At 47.8% G+C, this 17,637-nt stretch overlaps 7 protein-coding genes across 7 annotated transcripts; 3 read left to right on the top strand and 4 right to left on the bottom strand.

The window, feature by feature from the left end:
- Window positions 1–11: 11 nt before the first annotated feature.
- On the bottom strand, window positions 12–2,474 carry BT62DRAFT_963512 (MFS general substrate transporter; the record flags this gene model as incomplete). The annotated part of the gene is made up of 11 exons (XM_043188689.1): window positions 12–203; window positions 252–299; window positions 358–485; window positions 550–735; window positions 786–853; window positions 960–1,068; window positions 1,136–1,343; window positions 1,394–1,661; window positions 1,717–1,875; window positions 1,931–2,029; window positions 2,082–2,474. The coding sequence occupies 11 exons, from the start codon at window positions 2,472–2,474 to the stop codon at window positions 46–48; spliced, it is 1,824 nt and encodes a 607-aa protein (XP_043043460.1). The 3' UTR covers window positions 12–45.
- A 112-nt stretch (window positions 2,475–2,586) lies between these two features.
- BT62DRAFT_1002282 (uncharacterized protein) lies at window positions 2,587–3,759 on the bottom strand (the record flags this gene model as incomplete). Its single annotated transcript, XM_043176836.1, has 2 exons — window positions 2,587–2,718; window positions 3,379–3,759. 2 exons carry the CDS (start codon window positions 3,757–3,759, stop codon window positions 2,587–2,589), a joined length of 513 nt encoding a protein of 170 aa, XP_043043459.1.
- Window positions 3,760–3,955: 196 nt separating this feature from the next.
- On the bottom strand, window positions 3,956–5,466 carry BT62DRAFT_617466 (DnaJ-domain-containing protein). The gene is made up of 3 exons (XM_043181617.1): window positions 4,980–5,466; window positions 4,782–4,932; window positions 3,956–4,733 (listed from the first exon to the last, which is right to left on the bottom strand). The coding sequence occupies exons 1-3, from the start codon at window positions 5,384–5,386 to the stop codon at window positions 4,113–4,115; spliced, it is 1,179 nt and encodes a 392-aa protein (XP_043043458.1). The 5' UTR covers window positions 5,387–5,466; the 3' UTR covers window positions 3,956–4,112.
- A 56-nt stretch (window positions 5,467–5,522) lies between these two features.
- Window positions 5,523–7,403, top strand: BT62DRAFT_1073360 (uncharacterized protein; the record flags this gene model as incomplete). The annotated part of the gene is made up of 5 exons (XM_043178929.1): window positions 5,523–5,582; window positions 5,633–5,696; window positions 5,754–6,356; window positions 6,413–7,070; window positions 7,115–7,403. Exons 3-5 carry the CDS (start codon window positions 5,840–5,842, stop codon window positions 7,401–7,403), a joined length of 1,464 nt encoding a protein of 487 aa, XP_043043457.1. The 5' UTR covers window positions 5,523–5,582; window positions 5,633–5,696; window positions 5,754–5,839.
- A 1,281-nt stretch (window positions 7,404–8,684) lies between these two features.
- Window positions 8,685–11,286, top strand: BT62DRAFT_1050036 (uncharacterized protein; the record flags this gene model as incomplete). The annotated part of the gene is made up of 6 exons (XM_043178514.1): window positions 8,685–8,750; window positions 8,804–9,235; window positions 9,284–9,820; window positions 9,872–10,276; window positions 10,324–10,595; window positions 10,644–11,286. 6 exons carry the CDS (start codon window positions 8,685–8,687, stop codon window positions 10,897–10,899), a joined length of 1,968 nt encoding a protein of 655 aa, XP_043043456.1. The 3' UTR covers window positions 10,900–11,286.
- A 550-nt stretch (window positions 11,287–11,836) lies between these two features.
- Window positions 11,837–14,360, bottom strand: BT62DRAFT_963509 (MFS general substrate transporter). Its single transcript, XM_043188688.1, has 16 exons — window positions 14,072–14,360; window positions 14,000–14,016; window positions 13,929–13,948; window positions 13,865–13,874; window positions 13,789–13,808; window positions 13,580–13,737; window positions 13,362–13,528; window positions 13,224–13,308; window positions 13,110–13,171; window positions 12,975–13,050; window positions 12,884–12,924; window positions 12,772–12,833; window positions 12,637–12,715; window positions 12,410–12,587; window positions 12,242–12,362; window positions 11,837–12,186 (listed from the first exon to the last, which is right to left on the bottom strand). Exons 1-16 carry the CDS (start codon window positions 14,302–14,304, stop codon window positions 12,103–12,105), a joined length of 1,413 nt encoding a protein of 470 aa, XP_043043455.1. The 5' UTR covers window positions 14,305–14,360; the 3' UTR covers window positions 11,837–12,102.
- An 820-nt stretch (window positions 14,361–15,180) lies between these two features.
- On the top strand, window positions 15,181–17,048 carry BT62DRAFT_928731 (uncharacterized protein). The gene is made up of 10 exons (XM_043185570.1): window positions 15,181–15,523; window positions 15,575–15,587; window positions 15,639–15,693; window positions 15,747–15,944; window positions 15,994–16,076; window positions 16,127–16,231; window positions 16,282–16,341; window positions 16,397–16,484; window positions 16,537–16,853; window positions 16,906–17,048. The coding sequence occupies exons 1-10, from the start codon at window positions 15,486–15,488 to the stop codon at window positions 16,942–16,944; spliced, it is 996 nt and encodes a 331-aa protein (XP_043043454.1). The 5' UTR covers window positions 15,181–15,485; the 3' UTR covers window positions 16,945–17,048.
- Window positions 17,049–17,637: the final 589 nt, after the last annotated feature.

Raw genomic sequence — 17,637 nt, 5'->3', positions numbered from 1 at the left:
ATAACTTGATGCGTAAACTGAATATCATAAGAGGAAAAAGCAAGATTACTTTGCTGACCCCTTTTCGGCGTCTTCTTCCTTCCTCTCGTCAACCTCATTATTCTCCAAAGCGCGGCCATCGATACCAATGTTCTGGACAGCATTCTGGTTATCGCCGAGGTAGAAGTTTCGCATGAACACCAAAACTATAAGAGGGAGGAAAGCTGAAAGATGTCATCAGCCGTCCGGTGGAAGAACAGTATAGGACTAACAGAGAATGAGAGCGGGAAGATAGAGGAGATATACGGTGTCGTTGTATGCTATGCGAATTGCCGTGAATAAGAAATAGTCGGGTACAGAGCACTACTTGATGCACACCGTAAATGACATTGGTCCTGTCCGTCGCTTCGAGGTTCCTAGCGCTCTTGATGGACCCAAATATCTTAGCAATCTGGGCGTCCGTCTTGTATGGAAGGTGCTTGTGGAGGTATCCGGGCATTTTGCCTCTACCAGCAGCAAACGGCCAAGTATTTAGCAATTGCACAGCATCTTCACAGACAAATTACTTACGTCCAGACAGCAGCAGCAATGGCATACCCAACACTACCACCAAGGGAAGTCCAGAGAGATATCAGGGAAATCACCTGTGCGAGATCGGCATGTGGTACAGATGCCTGGGAGGCAACGCGCGAGCCTACGACACTGAATGCTCCACCAATGGCAATGAGGAGCTGGGTCCAAACAAGGGCGACATCCCTAGTGCATTGATTAAGATTGAGAATGTATATGATGCAAAAGGTATTTACGTTGCGTTATCGCCTCTGGCGTAGAAGGTTAAGCCCATACCGCTGTGTAGGATACTTAGTACTGAGTGCTTTCTGGGTTGAAAACCACGTTACATTATCCGAATGCAAAGACCGGCGAATTGCAGCACCTAGAATATCAATGTCGGTGATAACTGAAGGGGATCAGCGGGACACACGTACCTTGTACCGATGAGTGTAACGCTGAATCAGACCTCCAACGATACCGAAAACACAAAGGCCGACGGTCAACGTCTTATTGAAATATGTCCACTCCCGAGTTGTCCTGCAAATGATTGCTTTAGCTCAGTGCCGCAAATATAACGTGCGTGGACGGGTAGGAAGAGACGTACCAGTCCTTAACAACCCACGTCCAACTCGAATAATACAAAGATCTCATATTTCCAGAGAGCATGTAGAGAACATCGACCGTTACCGCACCAAGGAAAGTCCTATTAAGGACACGGGTCGGCATAAGCGGGAAACGAGCAAACCATTTCTCATACGCCGCAAACACGAATAGTAAAACACCTCCTACAACGATCATGGCAATCATGCTGGCTGCTCGAGATCGTCAAAACAGGCTTCTTTAAAAATATCATAATACGTACGATTTTTCCATCCGTCCTTTGCATCGGAGTAGAGAGTGAATGGAAGGAAAAGCAACGCCCAGGCAGTACCCAATATGATGAGACCGATGATATCGACATGGTCGCCGAAATCCCGGGCAATGGTGTACCAGGTAACTTTCTCGTCAGAGCCTTCGTGACGCCGTTCCCAAGCACTGGACGCGATGGACACCGTGCCGTCGCGTTTGGCCTTGTATTCTGCCCAGAATAATACAGTAAGAGCAGGCGCCATTACAACCGGAAGCATGATCTATGAAAACCTTCGATGAGAAATGGATGAAAGGGATGGAAATAACGAAGCTCACGATAAAGATTCCATAACCCCACCGCCATTTTCCAGGAATAAAGCCATTGGTGATTTCGGCGGCGACAAAAGCGTTGATGATGTATGGAGAAGAGGGGAGAGCTGTTGCGAAGCCTCTCCATTTTAATGGAGACAAATCAGCGACAATGATGTCCGTCACCTGGGACAGGTCTGTCAGTCCACAGGACAAGACCTTTGCAAAGTGTTAGACATACCAAATCTAAACCGGTCCTCCCAATCGTGTACAACACCTCTCCAGCACAGACTGCACCTACTGTGGATGAGGAAGCGATCACGATATATCCGAGAATGTACTGTGCTACAGTGTCAATATACTTGCCAGGAACACAATAGAAAATCACCAACAAAACAAAGAGAGAAAACGTAAGCTCTCGGTCTCGACGTGATATCCGCAATTTTGGCAATAAAAGGCTTCCCTACGGCGCCTATAATATCAGCAGCAACTGATATAGTTCCAATTGACGCATGCGACTCGAAGGCAGATGTAGCGAAAGGTAAAAAGCTGCTCGTAGTGTTGGAATCGAGGGAGTAGACATACGCAATGAGCGCGATGCTGAGGTAAAGAATCCACAGCGGTGCGCCATTTTTACCGCCAAAGACCTTGTACAGAGCTTCGATACGGGCGACACCTGCGACCTCAGGCTTTGACTTGGACTTGGGAGCCTGAATGGTGTCGGCTTTCTGCTCGATGGAGCTTTCGGATCCGGTTTGGGACTTGATTTCCTCGACGGCGGCCATGGAGGCTTCGAAGTCAAGAATCGAAGGGGGACAATCAACTGTGATCTTCCTGGTGGTCCACTGAAATTGCTGTACTTTATATAATGCAAGAGCTTCAGTCCATCTCCGTTGATCATCCCCATGCGTGTTTGACGTTAGGCTGAACCTGCGCCGAATTCCGAATCTCAAGGAACGGGACCTGCAGGTTGGGTGAAGCAAGGGTGGAGTGTACGCGTCTCGGTAGCACTTGTTCCCTTAGTTGCGCCTGAAAGAAATGGAGGTCAGAATGTAAAAGAAGGCTTGAATAACAAGTAAAGACATTAGTATTCCCTAAGTATTCCCACAGATTTGGAGCAGCCCCCTAGAATAATGCCTTTCGAAGCGGACAATCCATGAGAGGTTCCTTAAGCCCAGACAGTTATCTGCTAGGCCGACAGTCCTCCGATAACGCGAAAATGACGGAATCTAATCAGATTAATTCTTCCAGAATCTTATCAGATTGAGCGCTATCAGTCAAGAAGGCTTGGCGACTTGATGTTAGTCCAATAAGATCGCAACCTGATCCACTTATTCTTGGCTTTATCTCTTGGCAACGCTTGGCAGATGTAGACAAGATGTAGAAGAGCCTGTTCCACTTTAATTATCCATTGTGGACATCGGCCGTATAGCGTGAAATAAGCTAATCACAGCCTAGGTATCTGGATATCTTTGGCCCTTCTTTGATTGTGGTACCGATGAGACAACCTTTGTGCAGAAGAGGAGTGGTTAGGATGCGTATGTCGTAAGGTAGGCGTTCGTGCCTGCAACTAATACAATTCTGAGTTGCGCTCCTGAATGAGCGATGTATCATTAATGACGGTGTCTGTCAAGGACCTTCCAATCAAGTAGACAGATACAACTGGAAACTGCCCCTCCGTCCACTAACATCTAACGCCCATTCGTACGCATCTAACGAGCGCGTTGAAGCCAAGAAGAGTGCCGATGGTGATGCAATAGTTCCATCCAAGAAAGTATGCATAACGCTATTTCCCCGGTTGTCGCCGTCCCCATCATCTTTTCCCTTCCACCAGAGCATGAATCGCTGAAAGAAGCCTCTATCAGGCGCGCATTTCTGCTTAGTCTCTTTTTCGACGCAGCTGCCACTCGTAGCTTTCTTGTCTTCAACCCTGGATGAAGACGGCAACGCGCTATCCAAAAGGATGGCAGAGGGAAAGAGGTCGGAGATCATTAATGGGTATGCGCCGGAGGAAACGGCCTCAGCGGTAGCGACATCTGTGAGGAGGAGAGTTGGGTATGAATAGCTCATGGTTATTTGCTGGCCGCGCTTCACTTTGAAGACGACCATTTATATGAAATCCGGCTGGAACAAAGGCGATTGTGGTATCGGCACAACGACGGAGGCCGACAAAAGGCTCTTTGAGGCCACCAGGCAAAGTGGCTGGCCCTTTTCTTTTTCTGTAATGCTTGGAGCTACAGCCTTTCAAGCTACGACATGTTTGTTTAGGGACCCTGGTCGATAAGGCTTCAGAAGACATGCCACTGGTCCGTGACGTCGAGATTCTTCGCTGTTATCAGCGCATGATAACATCTTCGTTCTGATATAAGAGATTGGCAAGTTATTTTGCATCTAGAAATGATAATACAATGAGAGCAAGACGGCTAGTAACTGACACTTCTGGCCCTGGTATAATTGTTACAGGGAATTCGAGGAGGTGGCGATGGCCTAGGTGACGGTAAATTTTTGCTAAAGTCCTCCCACTTTGGCTCTACGATGTCAGGGGCAGAATTGTGTCCCTTCTGCACCGCAGCCTCCCACATACTCTTCAGTGGCCCAGCGTCCTTCTTGACATTTGTTTCTATAATCATATTCTCCATCTCCTTCGAGAGCTCGTCCATCACGTCGGACGACGGCTCAAGAAGCGGTCTCATACGAGATAGCGGGATCCGTTCCGAGAAGCTGGCAGCGGGATGCACGGAATGAAGCTCCGTATGCAAAAGCAGAGAAGCCTCGCGATCCGCCATGCCGGCAAGGGTGTGGAGTTTCTCAAGTTCAACGACAGTTTGATCAGGAGGCTCGGGGAAAAGCCTAGGCGCGACACGACTAACAGCAACGCTCAAAGAGAAGAAGAGTTGGTGCAAAAAGAGAACATGTTGAAACGTGACACGTTGGGGAAAGAATGAATGGAGGATGGTCGGGTTCGACAGGAGGGTGGAAGGTGATGGTGATACCAATAATGCGATCTCAGAGAAGAGGAAAACGGCATAAAGAATATAACGCCACTAGTCTGAAGTTAGATAGCATCCTCCCATGGTAACATGCAAACCTACAAATTTGACCGGGCTCTCCCGACCGATAGAAGAGTAGAAGACCAAGACAAGACCGCTGACGATGTGAAAACCCGAAGACTGCATGAGGCCTTGCCTCAGGTACTCCTTTGGCGTCGAAAGCTGCTGCCAAAGCAGGACATCAGGTCCGAACCTAGGATATTTCAGTACCACCTAGAAGCAATGTGAGGCACATCATACCTATCGTACGCGAACCGGACGACTGGATTCTTCAAAGCCTCAAACGCATCACGAACCCTCATGAACATCTCGGCGCCCTCAGGGCCAATGCCAGGCTTATCCGGGTGGTACCGCTTCGCGAACTGACGAAAAGCAAGCTTCAGTCCATTGTCGTCAACGTCATGCGGGACCCCCAGAATCTGGTAAAAGTTGGGAGGTACCGAGCTGGAACCTTGGATAAGGTTGTACAGAAGATACGCCAGCACGACGAACGCGAAGGTGTAACGATAGTGCTGGACGTACAGCGGAGTACGTGGCGCCGGTGGATTCTTCATTTGTCCATGAATGAAACGGAGCGCGTGTGTGGTAGCAAAGTCGGGCAGGACAGACCAGCCAATCATGCCCAGAATTATCGAGTACGCCATCATAGATATGCCTGCTCTGCGTTGTGGGATGCTTTGCTCATCGTCGTCGTCGACGTTGATATCCAAAATAGGTAATAGACAATGGACATTGTTCACTGGTTTGTCAGCGAGACGCGTAGTCGGTCCGAATTCCGAATTTTTTACGTCAACTACCACTTGGCCACTCTAGCAGCAGGTTTCATACCTTTGTCTGGTCACGGTGGGTGCGAAATGTTGCTCAGGCTTTGTGGGACTCTCAGACAGCTTCAGGTAAATCTATTCGGAACTTGGAAGGCTTCTATTTTGTCCCAAAACCCATCGGTCAAATTGCAATGTACCCGTTTTGCTCCTTTGTTTATCTTACAGTGTTTCTGACCACTTTTGTGTCCAGATATTCTCCAGGTATTGACGCAATGGCTCAGCTGAATTGTCCTTCGCAATGGAAGCCTTGCTCTGGAGGTTGCACTTGCCCAGATCATGACTTTCCGTGCTACATCCACTTTTTCCGATAATGCATTGGAAAACAGCAATTTGGCGCATCTGACGCGCCGGAACGAGGAAACGTTGCCCGCTGAAGCTGCCACTTTAAAAGGAATGATAGACGAATATTCAGAGTGCATGACCGCTCTTGATTCCCGAGTTGTCAATCTTGGAGAATTGCAAACCACATTCTTGCAGCAGGTCTCCTTAATCGACAACGAAGTAGAGCACATCTTGGCGGAGCGAGAGAAGCTTTCTGATGCCATAAATTTCAGGAAGAAACTCCTCAGTCTCGTCAGGAGCCTTCCGTCTGGAATACTCTGCCGAATTTTCTACGAAACTGTCAGAGAAGTCGTCCTGTCTTTCCCGGAGCTCTGCTCATACCTAAACGTTATCGTTACGGACAATAATTTCTTCATGCGCACGTATCGATATATGCGTCTCCTGAGTCGACAGCTTGCTCGTTCGAAGCAGCATCGTTTGACTGTAATGATTCATCGTGACGCGGAAGAAAGTAACTCCCATGAGCTCCCCGAAGCTTTGATTGCCCCTCTTTTCTCGGCTTCGGAGAGAATACAGGTTCTCTTCCTAGCCATGTTCTTTGCTGCATTTTCATCCCTGCCACCGTTACGGTTATCCTTCCCATCCCTGAGCACCTGATCCTTCTTTCTACCGACGGTGGAGAGATGAGTGAGCTAGAAGGAACGGTGCTGTTTGATGGTGCGCCTAAGCTACGGACGATAGAAGTGATGGACATCAAGTATCCTTCACGGTCGTTTACTTTGCCCTGGAATCAGATTATTGGTTTCAGAAGCGATCACGCCTTTCTTCATGATGCACATCCATCTGCATTGGAGATCGTGGACCAACTTCGATCAATGCCTAATATCGAGGAGTGCCATTTGAGATGCGAGTCATGGGACACGAGCCTCATTGATGAGGAGCAAGCCCAGGTTATCTGTCGCGAGCTTCGTTTGCTAAACTTTTCAATGCGGTTAACTCATCAGCGCCCATCCTTCCAAGTACTCAATCAGCTCACAACCCCTGCTCTGTCAACACTGTTCTTCGACGGATGGACTTTTAACAAAGAGTTCGACGTCGACAATACGTTTACGGCAATCCGGAATCTTATTGATCGATTCTATTGCCCTTCAACAAGACTAAGATTTATCCACGGTTTGGTGTTGACGGAGTGCATATTGAGCACCATATGCTTAACACCTACCTTGTAAGATATCCGACTTGAACATTCCTTCTCGAAACCTTTGCGAGGTCATTTTTCGACAAACTCACGATCAGACGCACCGTTCCTTCTGCGGATGCCGTCACTCTTCTACCGCGTTTGCGAGTGTTCGTCCTTTCCGGCATAATGTCAGAAGATGTTGACTCGGAAGGCTCCGTTGGAATGATAGAATCCCGCTGCCGGCCGGTTAACACTGCGGTCACCTGGTTGGAGACTGTCGTTCTTCTGCGATTATTCTCCAAGAGGAACCAGACGAAGACGTTTCTCAGACTCTACCTCGACTGGACAACCTTCACCCGACTGGACGTAACTCAGTGATCTTAAAAAGGACTATTCTGCCGTCGGAAAGGAATGGAATAGTATGGTAGCATAAAACACCGCTCCTGCTTCACTCAAATTGAAGTAAACCTAGTATACCCTATTCGTCAATGATTACCAGTCGATGGTACCCCTCCTTCGTTCACTGTCATCCATTAGGTGCCTAGGCTGGGTCGGCAACCGAAAGAGGTGTGCTTAGCGACCTCATAATCACCAAGCACTGTAAAGACCATCTTTTGCATTCTTTAACTTGCTACACCCTCATCTCACTGTGCACTGAGAGTGACCACTTTGGAGGTTGTGTCAGCTTCAACAAGAATCGGAATCCTCCCGGACGGGCGGTCCTAAAATTGCTTTTATGATATGACATCGGGAATTTTGGGATTTGGGCGCTCTCTCGGATAGTAGTCATAGTCGAAATTGATATCCCTAGCTCCGAACCGGTGACTGACCGCATGTCTGCGTATATTCTAGACTGGGCTCGGTGACGGATCCTCTTCTTAGGCTGAAAACGATCATTCTAGCGACTCGGGTATCGTATATTTTTCCCTTGATGATTCCAGAGTTCTTCGGCATCGGGATCTTCTTTAAATTTACCGTGTCTGTATCGTGTTGTAAATTTAATGTAAATTGTCGCTGACTACTAGCTGAAGTCCAGTTCATTTTCCTTCCCAAAATCGTATGTCCGCCTCTGAATTTGCATCTTTCTTCTCCCTCTCACGAATTGCCTCTCAATGTCCACTGTCCGTTGTATTCACCACGCCGCTGCTGTCTCTTAAGTATTACACCTCGTACCCATTGCTTGTACCTACTGTATTCCCTTTCGTTGATACCCTGTTCTGTCTTCCTCTCGTCCCAACGTAGTGAACTAGTGAACTCAACCATCAATACCACCTTGTTTTTCCGCAACTTCGACCCTTGTTCGCATTTCGGGATCGGCGGCCGGGCCGCAGGTGGCCCGTGCGCAGTATGTGGATCGTGGGACAATTTTCAGCATTCGTTGTCTTCGGATAGCACCTTCCTTACCGTCTCTTCGAGCGATTTAGTTCGTTTTGGAGGCATTCTTGCAGTTCTCATTGACTTTTATTTCGTCCTTGCTCATCCTTTGACGAGATTTCTGCATGTGCTAGAGTTGATACTGATATTTTATATCCCACTCTTTTTTTCTTGTGCGTGTCTTTTTTCACCCACACCTGTCACTCCTTTGCGCATACATTCCTTTGCGTTACGCTTTTCTAACTCTTTTCCTGCCCCCTTTCTGTCCTTTCCCTTCTTTTCATCATGGACGGTGCACAGACTGCCTTTGATTCTCAGTATCCTTACGGTTTTGAAATCGACATGATGAAGGTATGTTTCTTCCTCAAATTTTCTGTCTTTTCACCATATCTTACCTGTGGTAGCGCTCCATGGAGCCAGTTGGCGGTCCTGATGCCAAAAAGGCCCGCTGGTCACCTCCCTTTTCTCAAAATACCGCCGGATCTCCTACTGGCTCGTCGCCCCACGACGCCTTTGCCAATTACGGCTATGGTCCTCAAGCTGGCATGGCCCAGCCTGGCTTCAACACGTCTCCTTCTGCGACCCCTTTTGGCCCGAACCAGCTTTACTCGACCCCGCCACTTTCCATCAACACTCAGACGAATGGATCAGGTATGGGTGGCCAGCTCAGCCCCAATTCTGCAGCTGGATTCGCTCAACAACAGCAGCAGCAGCCGAGTCCCGGGGGAGCGTCGCCGTATGGTGGCTTTGGTACATACAACATGTTGGGACTTGGGATTCCGTCAATGAACATGCTAGGGTTCCCATACAATGGTCAAATGCCCAATTTTTCCCAGGTGTGTGGGTTGCGTATCTTGTTAATTTGCTTATCTCATGAACTACAGGGTTTCGGGCAACAGCGTCTGCCATCTCTCAACATTCATGCTGCTCATGCCTACACACCAGCTGCCGCCCTCTCTGCCGCCCTCTCGGCGTCTTCAGGAACCCTCCAGGGACGTACGGTGTACATTGGAAATCTTCCCGCCACTGCGTCCGTTGACGAACTCCTGAACCTCGTCCATTTCGGGCCCCTAGAATCTATCCGCGTTCTTCCAGAAAAATCTTGCGTTTTCCTTTCCTTCCTTGATGGCGGTACTGCTGCTGCTTTTCACGCGGATGCCACCATCAAGAAGCTCGCACTCCACGGACAGGAGCTCAAGATCGGCTGGGGTAAACCCAGCCCAGTCCCCGCCCAGGTAGCCTTAGCAATCAGTCAGAGCAATGCCAGCCGGAATGTATATCTCGGCGGATTAGATGAGAATATGACAGAGGAGCAGCTGCGTGATGAGTTAAGCAGGTTTGGCTTGATTGACCAGGTTAAAATCGTCCGGGACAAGAACATTGGCTTCGTTCACTTTTTGAGCATTGCGATTGCCACCAAGGCATGTAGTACAGAATTCTGCTATTGAATTAGGGTACTGACATTCGATTAGGTTGTTAATACGCTTCCTACGGAACCGAACTGGGCAGGCAAACGTGTCAACTACGGCAAGGACCGATGCGCTTATATTCCCAAATCGCAGCAGGCCGCCGCCCAACAGGCGCAAGCTGCTGCTGCCCAGTCTTTGATCGCTCAGACGGCTTCGCCTCAGACGGCTATGCACTCGCCAATGAGTGCCAACCCGAATGGATTCAACAACCCCTTCAGCCCCTATAATCCCTTCTCGCCGTCTGTAGACGCGCTCATGGCTGCCGGTGCTGGAGCAGGCATGCAAGGATTGAACCGAACCGTTTATCTGGGTAATATCCACCCAGAGACCTCGACCGAGGACCTGTGCAATTCGATCAGGGGTGGTGTCCTGCAGAGCATACGATACATGCAGGATAAGCATATCGCTGTGCGTCTGTGCCGCCATATCACTTACTGACACTAATCTTTTTTCAGTTCGTCACATTTGTCGACCCTGCTGCGGCCTTCACATTCTTCCAGGTGGCATCATACCAGGGCATGACAATCAACAACAGGCGGCTGAAGATTGGATGGGGAAAGAATTCCGGCGCTCTTCCCCCTACCTTGGCTCTTGCCGTTCACTCGGGCGCCACGAGGAATGTGTACATTGGAAACGTCGAGGACTTTGAGACGTTCACGGAGGAGCGACTGAAGAGGGACTTTGGAGAATATGGTGACATCGAGCTGGTCAACTTTCTCAAGGAAAAGTATGTGTCCTCGTTCTCCAGGATAATCATCGACTAAGTGTATAACAGGAACTGTGCCTTTGTCAACTTTACGAACATATCCAACGCGATCAAGGCCATTGAGGCCATCAAGAGTAAGCCCGAATATGCCAACTTGAGAGTCGCGCATGGGAAGGATCGGTGCGCGAACCCTCCGAGATCAGGACCACAAGGGGCATCTGGTGGACGGAGGTCTGCGTCGGCTGTGGGCGCTCCCGAAGATATGGAGGGCGTTGAGAGTGGGGATGGGGATGACGCCGCCAACGTCGAGCCGATGACGGCATAGATGGTATTTCTTCTTCAACTATGGATTGGATCGTAATTCAAGGATACCCCTTCCCCTTCACCTCCTACCCACTGTCGGATGCGATGAATCGAAAAAGGGGTATTCCCAGTCGCACTGCATCTGGGGGCTTGGGGTTGGTTTTTGGTTTGGAATTTTCTCTTTGAGCCAGAGAACCACCCCCTTGGGCTATTGGTTGTCATTTCTTTATCACCTTCGTGTTTTCATTCCATCCTTTTTCATTCTTCCCTTTTTCCTTAATTATTCAGAAAATACCTGTTTATTCCATTAACTTGTGTGCGAATATCGTATCATATCTTTACTCTCTTTCGCCTATCTAGCGGGTGGTCCTTTCGTTTTCTTACTTATGCTCTCCCCGTTCCCCTTCTCTCGAAATGCAATTTCCTAGTTGGATTTTCTCCTCGTCGAACCTTGTACGCACTTTTTTGATGAGGACGATCAACAATGCCCCTACCTAACTTACCTTAGCTACGAAATTGCTGTCACTCACTGTCCTGTAATATGATTCTCGCGCGAGCATGCATAATTCAGGTGATGAGGTATACCCAGAAAACTCTTCATTTGAATATTGCTGGCTTCGGTTTGGACCAGTTAATTTTCACTTTCCATACGACTACCTGAGATGTTGGAAAGATGTCATACACATACCAAGTTTTCAGGAACGTAGACCATAATGTTACGCTTATTACTCTACAGTCATTTGTATAGAGCTTGACAGTAATGCGACTTTTATACAAGCGAAGAGAGCGACTACGACTTCGTAATAAACCATAGTTTAAGGGACTGTCAGTGTAAGATGTTGTTATGGCGGTTATGGGCTGGTTTATGGCTATTTCGGCGATCTCGGAACCCCCGTCTACAGTGATGAAGATCGATTGCTTTTTCTTTCATCATCCGCAAAAATGTCCCTGATTGTTAACCTGTATGCAAACGGCTGTAAGATTGAATTAAAAAAACAATCCCGTGTGGGCCTGGGGAAAGAGAATCTATAAATCTGAGGAATGTGCGGCTGTCTAGAGAGACGAGAAATCTAAACTGTAAACTACGCCAAGTCGTCAGGTATACCCGAACCCAAGTACGTAGAATGAAGAAAGATGAAATCAGAAATCATGTAAATAAGATGGATCTAGTCAGAATAATATCGCTTCTACGTAGTTCTCCGCTCGCCTGGGCAAACGAAGCTGGTTAGATAAATTTCACGCCACCCTTCCTTCGCACTAGTGCCTGTCGAGCGATTGTAATGCAAATAGTGCCAGCCATGATCACGACCTAGAATGCAGATGTCTAAGCACCCATCCAAAGCTAATGTCCACCGGCTACTTACGCAGGCAAAAGTAAGCGGACGCCACCAGATGTACTTTGGAGCGGACAGCAAAGCGCCCGCGATTGGATTGCCTGTCAACAGTGCTAACCCAGTGAAGAAGCACGATATGCCAATCCGAAGCCTTGCCCAAAAATCAGGACAGAAAATTCGCTAGACGGAGAATCTTACCCTATGTCGTCTAATGTAGGGCTCCGGGTGAACGCCGCGAGGGCCGGAGACGCAAGGGTCAAAAATGTGCCAGAGACAAATCCATATACCAGCCCAAATAATACCACCCCTGCAACGGTTCTAACGCCGAGAAGAGCCCACAGCGTTCCGGCTGAGATAATTCCACTTGGAATGATGACTGAAGGGATATTAGGTCGGCTTGCAATAGTCAACATCATTCGACTTACCATTCAACGGGCCGTATTTATCGGCTAGGAAGTTGGGCACGAACCGCCCGAAAACGGCCCCGGCATTGAGGATGGGAAGCTATTATGCCACTGCTGTGAGTCACAGATAAAGCTGCAGACAGATCTAAAGCGTACCGTCCAAGTTAGAAAGCTAGGATCTATTCCATGAGTCTCAGAGAAGAGCTGCAGGTAAAAGTCTGTCAAAGCGGTATCATAAGCACCTTAGGATGAGGCGGAGACGGACGACACGTGCATGGGATGAATATCCCCCAGAATCCTAGAAAAAGCCTTTTGGGAGTTGGTAGAAGGGACTAAAAATAACAGGCGATACAACTCACCCTATAATCGTCACCCAATATGGGGGATCATGTATGATTTGACTCATATCCACTGGAGCGCGTTTGCGGGTCGGCCCTAGAAGTGTAATTCAGTGAAATTTTTAAAGTAGAAGTGAATGTGTAGAGTTGCCCCACATCTCGGCTTCATGATCAGGTTCGCGACAACCAAGAAGATGATGTTGATGAATGCGATGAAACTGGAATACCATGAGACGGAAGCTCGCCACAGGAAACAGTCCATCGGCTCACCGAACTGCCCAAGGAAATCCTAGTTCCTCCCGAGGAAATATTTTATTCAGGAGAATCGAGTAAATGACGCCTCCCAAGGACCCGCCTCCAAAGACCGTCAGTAGGTTTCAGGTGGCGAAATAAAGGGAAGGCATGTACTCGCTACCACCAACCCCATGGCAACGGCTCTCCTCTTCCTGAAATAGTGCGACGTGATGCTTAAGGCTGGCAAAAACATACAACCCATCCCGATACCCATGCCAAGACCCTGCGCCAACAGGGCTTGATAGAACTGATGAGGTTTAACGAGTGAGAGCATAAAAGATCTGACAAGGAATGAATCTGAATCTGAGTACGTTCTGCAGAGATAAACTCACGAGAAGAGGAAAAAGAGGCCACCACCAATCATGAGAGAGTGGAAGTAGCCTCGATCGAAGAGTTTTCCCGAGAAAACCCCAACAGTAAACTGGAGGCATAGCTGGACGGAACCGATCCAGCTTATCTTAGACGGCGAGTTGCCAGAGAGAAAGGTTTGCTATCTCGAGTGTTACCAATAGGATCAGTTTGAAGGGCAGACGTAACATACGGTATAATAGGCTTGGTAGACTATTTTTAAGGGCAATGAGCCATGCAGGTGAATATTAGAAACACGTAAAACAAACCTCCAAAGGACTAGTGAAATACGTGATCAGATGGTTGGGTCGAATAGCAGAAGGATGCTGCTACCTGAATGTTTCCAAACGTGCCTGGTGTCGGTTAGGATAAGCAGTATTTTAAAAAAAGAAGAACACACGTACACATCGCAACTAGAGATCTGGAAGCACGAGTTTTCATCATAGCAGAGACCAACGAAAGAGGGAAGAACTTACGCGCCACAGACCGTTAACCATCCTTGGACTGTGCCTTCGACAAACTGGGGTGCACTTGAAGGCTCCTCGACTCGCAAAGCTTCATCCTTTGCGTCGACCTTTTCGTTGATTATGCTTCCCACTCGAGTTTCAGGCTGTGATCCTAAATTGGAACCCTGAGCCCTCAAGCTTTGTCCCAGTTCTACGTCTCCTGGACTACTCTCCATAGAGTAAGGTTGTCGAGAGGGAGACATAATACAGAGATGGCCTGGTTCAAAGAGGTGGATACCGATATAGCCGCCCGTGTGCGTATTGATGCCGCGATCCAATGGGTGTGGGACTTCTTTGTACGAACAAAATCACCAGACACGCGAAAGATCAAAAAGAACCCCGAAGACGGAAGAATCTAGGGTATGCGAAGCTGCTTTTGATGCCTATAGAAAGCAAGCATTAAAAATTCAAAAGCTGATGATACCCCTTAAACCTGTCCAGTTCCAGCAAGTTCAAGGGTTATCATATAATCACCCCCATCAGAATCGCAGCTACAAAGGCATTTCCTCTTGCACTGATGTTGTGGACGAAGTCGCACAGAGCGTACGTAGTAATAGAAATCATTTTTATCGATCTATTTCTGCAGTACCACAGGACTGGCTACCACAATCGGGACCTTGATATAGCATGTGTTCCGGAGCTTGAGTAGCTCCTTATTTGATGGGTTCTTTCCGAGATACCCACATTTGATTCTGACGAAGTTCACTATTCGTGGAACCGAGTCTTAATTCCAAAAGATAAGCGGGAATTTTGCTAGATGATCTGTAAGTCGTACTATTGCAAGACAACAAGAAAGCTTTCCACCTTGAAACTTTTTTCTCACCTGTGGTGTGTGAAACTCGGTCATCACATTGTGCACATTATGACCGTGATATCAAGTTCCTCGCGACTCGGATCAGCGTGGGGCCGTCAGGTTTACATTGCAGCACAGAATAGCCTGGATATCAGTGGATGAATGCGTATCTAATAGATCAAAACTTACAATGTCAACGTTGGATTCTTCCGTTAACGGACCATCAGACATTCAAATCTGAGTGCTTGAACTATTGAACGACTTATCTTCATACGGATCGTTGAGTCTGGTTTACGAGACTACGCTAGCAGGTCAAGCCGGACCGGCACCCCGAAAAAGTCCCGCGCCATCGACCTTGTCTACAGAGTAATTCAACAGCTGTTTCCCATGGCCAGTGTTAACCCCCTCTTGTATTCCTCATTCTTATCCCCCAGGGAACCTTAGACTTTGCAGAAATAGACTTTCAATCATCAACCTGACCGCGATGACAATGGGTTGATGAGTCGATGCGCTTACCACATGAATTGACTGTCGGAAATATATGTACAGGCTCTTTCTCTTCAGAACCGTGAAAACGACCCCAGATACAATATGCAGCACGTCTCCACAGCTTATCCCATAGAAAGGCTGTAAGTTATCATCGGGAAATTAGTGGCATGTTCTGAATCTTGTTATTTCAGATCTGGACCTTTGGTTTGTCTTCGCTTAATCCACCACTACCAAGTCCCTAACACGACAATTCAGATTGTTGCATATCTCTTGCACTGGGGACTCTTCGGGACCCTTTCTACGCAGCTGTGTGCGTCGCTCTAGATCTTTTCCAACTAAATTATCTCTAATGCATTCTCGTAGATCTGTACTATCTGGCATTTCCGAAGGACAGACAATCCACAAAATGTCTCGTCTATGGCATCTACATTGTCGAATTTGTTCAGACGACGCTTGTCACTCACGACGCCTTTGCAACGTTCGGGTACGGCTTCGGTGATATGGAAGCCCTTACAGATATGCATTTTAACTGGCTCACTGTCCCAATCACGAGCGCTGCTGGTGCTTGCATTTTCTTCTGCTCATTTTCTGTTACTAATAATGAGTACAGTTGCTTGTATCGGGCAGACCTTCTATGCGTACCGAATCTTCATGTTGTCAAAGTCACAAATTGTCCCTATATTCGTCACCTGTGTTAGTCACTATGTTCTTCCTCCGTGATAGTCTTGCTCACATATATACAGGTCTCTTTGACCAGCTCTGTGGCAGCTATAATCACAGGCGTCTACTCGTTCCAAGCAGGCAACATTATTAAACTCAATAATAGGAAGACGAGTATTGCTGTCGGGGTAAGCAGCTGACTGGACTTCCCATATTCGCCGTGCTGACCCATTCGTAGTTTTGGTGTGGAGCCTCCGCTCTGAGTGATATCGTCATCGCCATCTGCATGACTTTCTACGTGGGGTCTTCCTCTCCTTGGGTTATCTTCACTGATTGTTGATAAAATTTCGTAGCTTATGCGCAGCGATACTGGTTTTCGTCGTACCCGAATGCTTGTCACCAAGCTAATTCGCCTCACTATTGAAACGGGATTCGTGACAGGTACTCAATACCATCCACCGTTGTTGCAGGAATAACACCACTTTCATTTTAGCTGTTGTCGCTCTACTGAACCTTATCCTCTTTTTTGCCTTCCCTCATCAGACCTTCTACGGGACACCAGCCCTCATCATGACCAAGCTATATGCTAATACCGTCTATATGGTGCTGAATTCACGAATCCAAATTCTTGGCGGACGGGATGCCTACATGTCCTTATCCGATATGGGCATCACATCCACTATGACACGGGATGCCAATTCTCAAATGATGCAAGGCTCACGTCGGACAGATAGAATGCAAGGACGAGTGCCAGTGGTTGCGATAACTAAGGAGGTGTTCGACGATGATTTTAAAATGGTTCGCATGAATGTCAGTCACGGTGATTCATGTGCTCGATAAGAGCTGATTTTTCCCCTCCAAGGACAAACCACAGGACAAAATCAGAGGCTACGCCGCATAACTGTTAAATTACATTCTTTGAGCCAACAAAGTGTTCAGGAACCTGTCCCGATTTATTTATGTGATCGTATTGTTGTAACAAATACCAATGGCTAAATGTTTCGACCTCATGTACTGAGATGTGTCCTTTAGACTCTCAATGTAATGGCAAGTGCAGGATCCTTCGGGGTACCAAGTTCATACACGGTTTGGTATATGACGAGTCCGCCCCGCACGTATTGTCGTGACGGTGATCACTTTGACCGGAGATTCGGGCCCTTTCAGCGTTAGCTCGCCAGTAGAAGGTTCGAACGAGCAGACTTCTCATGCCCATGGGGAATTTCGTCTCCAGTTTGAGGCTGCCAGTCTCACCAATTTCTCTCGTGCCCTTCCCACCATTAACCACCATATCACTGCCATCACGAAGCCCGGATCACAACAGGAGACTTTCTCGACAAGGACGATATACGATGGGTTGCTCCAACGTGGTGTCGACTATTCCTAGCATTGAGCTTGTATTGCTATTCGAAAGATTGCTTTTCTGTTCGACTTAAGCGTATCAACTTGAAACAAAAATTCTGATGGTTTTTATTCAAGGAGCGATGCTTTGTTTGAGAAGTAAATCATGAATCAATGAGTACGGACGTTTATATATTTGGCCTACCTTTAAGCTGGCGAAATCTTCAGTCCATCTCGGAGGACCCGTCGAAGTAGT

Source organism: Guyanagaster necrorhizus (assembly GCF_019112545.1).
Source record: "Guyanagaster necrorhizus MCA 3950 unplaced genomic scaffold BT62scaffold_5, whole genome shotgun sequence".
Classification (NCBI taxonomy): Eukaryota; Fungi; Basidiomycota; class Agaricomycetes; order Agaricales; family Physalacriaceae; genus Guyanagaster; species Guyanagaster necrorhizus.
The sequence above is the reverse complement of the archived record's forward strand: the minus strand, read 5'-3'. Positions and strand labels throughout refer to the sequence as shown.

Excerpts from the sequence above, each read along its gene's own strand:
- BT62DRAFT_617466 (XM_043181617.1), bottom strand. The coding sequence starts at position 5,386 with ATGATGGCGTACTCGATAATTCTGGGCATGATTGGCTGGTCTGTCCTG. Across the intron at positions 4,933-4,979 it reads GTCCGGTTCGCGTACGATAG|GTTCGGACCTGATGTCCTGC; the intron begins GTATGATGTGCC and ends GAAATATCCTAG. Across the intron at positions 4,734-4,781 it reads GGGAGAGCCCGGTCAAATTT|TGGCGTTATATTCTTTATGC; the intron begins GTAGGTTTGCAT and ends ACTTCAGACTAG.
- BT62DRAFT_963509 (XM_043188688.1), bottom strand. The coding sequence starts at position 14,304 with ATGTCTCCCTCTCGACAACCTTACTCTATGGAGAGTAGTCCAGGAGAC. Across the intron at positions 13,309-13,361 it reads CATGGGGTTGGTGGTAGCGA|GCGGGTCCTTGGGAGGCGTC; the intron begins GTACATGCCTTC and ends CGGTCTTTGGAG. Across the intron at positions 13,172-13,223 it reads GGATTTCCTTGGGCAGTTCG|TTTCATCGCATTCATCAACA; the intron begins GTGAGCCGATGG and ends ATGGTATTCCAG.
- BT62DRAFT_928731 (XM_043185570.1), top strand. The coding sequence starts at position 15,486 with ATGCAGCACGTCTCCACAGCTTATCCCATAGAAAGGCT. Across the intron at positions 16,342-16,396 it reads CCATCTGCATGACTTTCTAC|CTTATGCGCAGCGATACTGG; the intron begins GTGGGGTCTTCC and ends AAAATTTCGTAG. Across the intron at positions 16,485-16,536 it reads TGAAACGGGATTCGTGACAG|CTGTTGTCGCTCTACTGAAC; the intron begins GTACTCAATACC and ends CTTTCATTTTAG.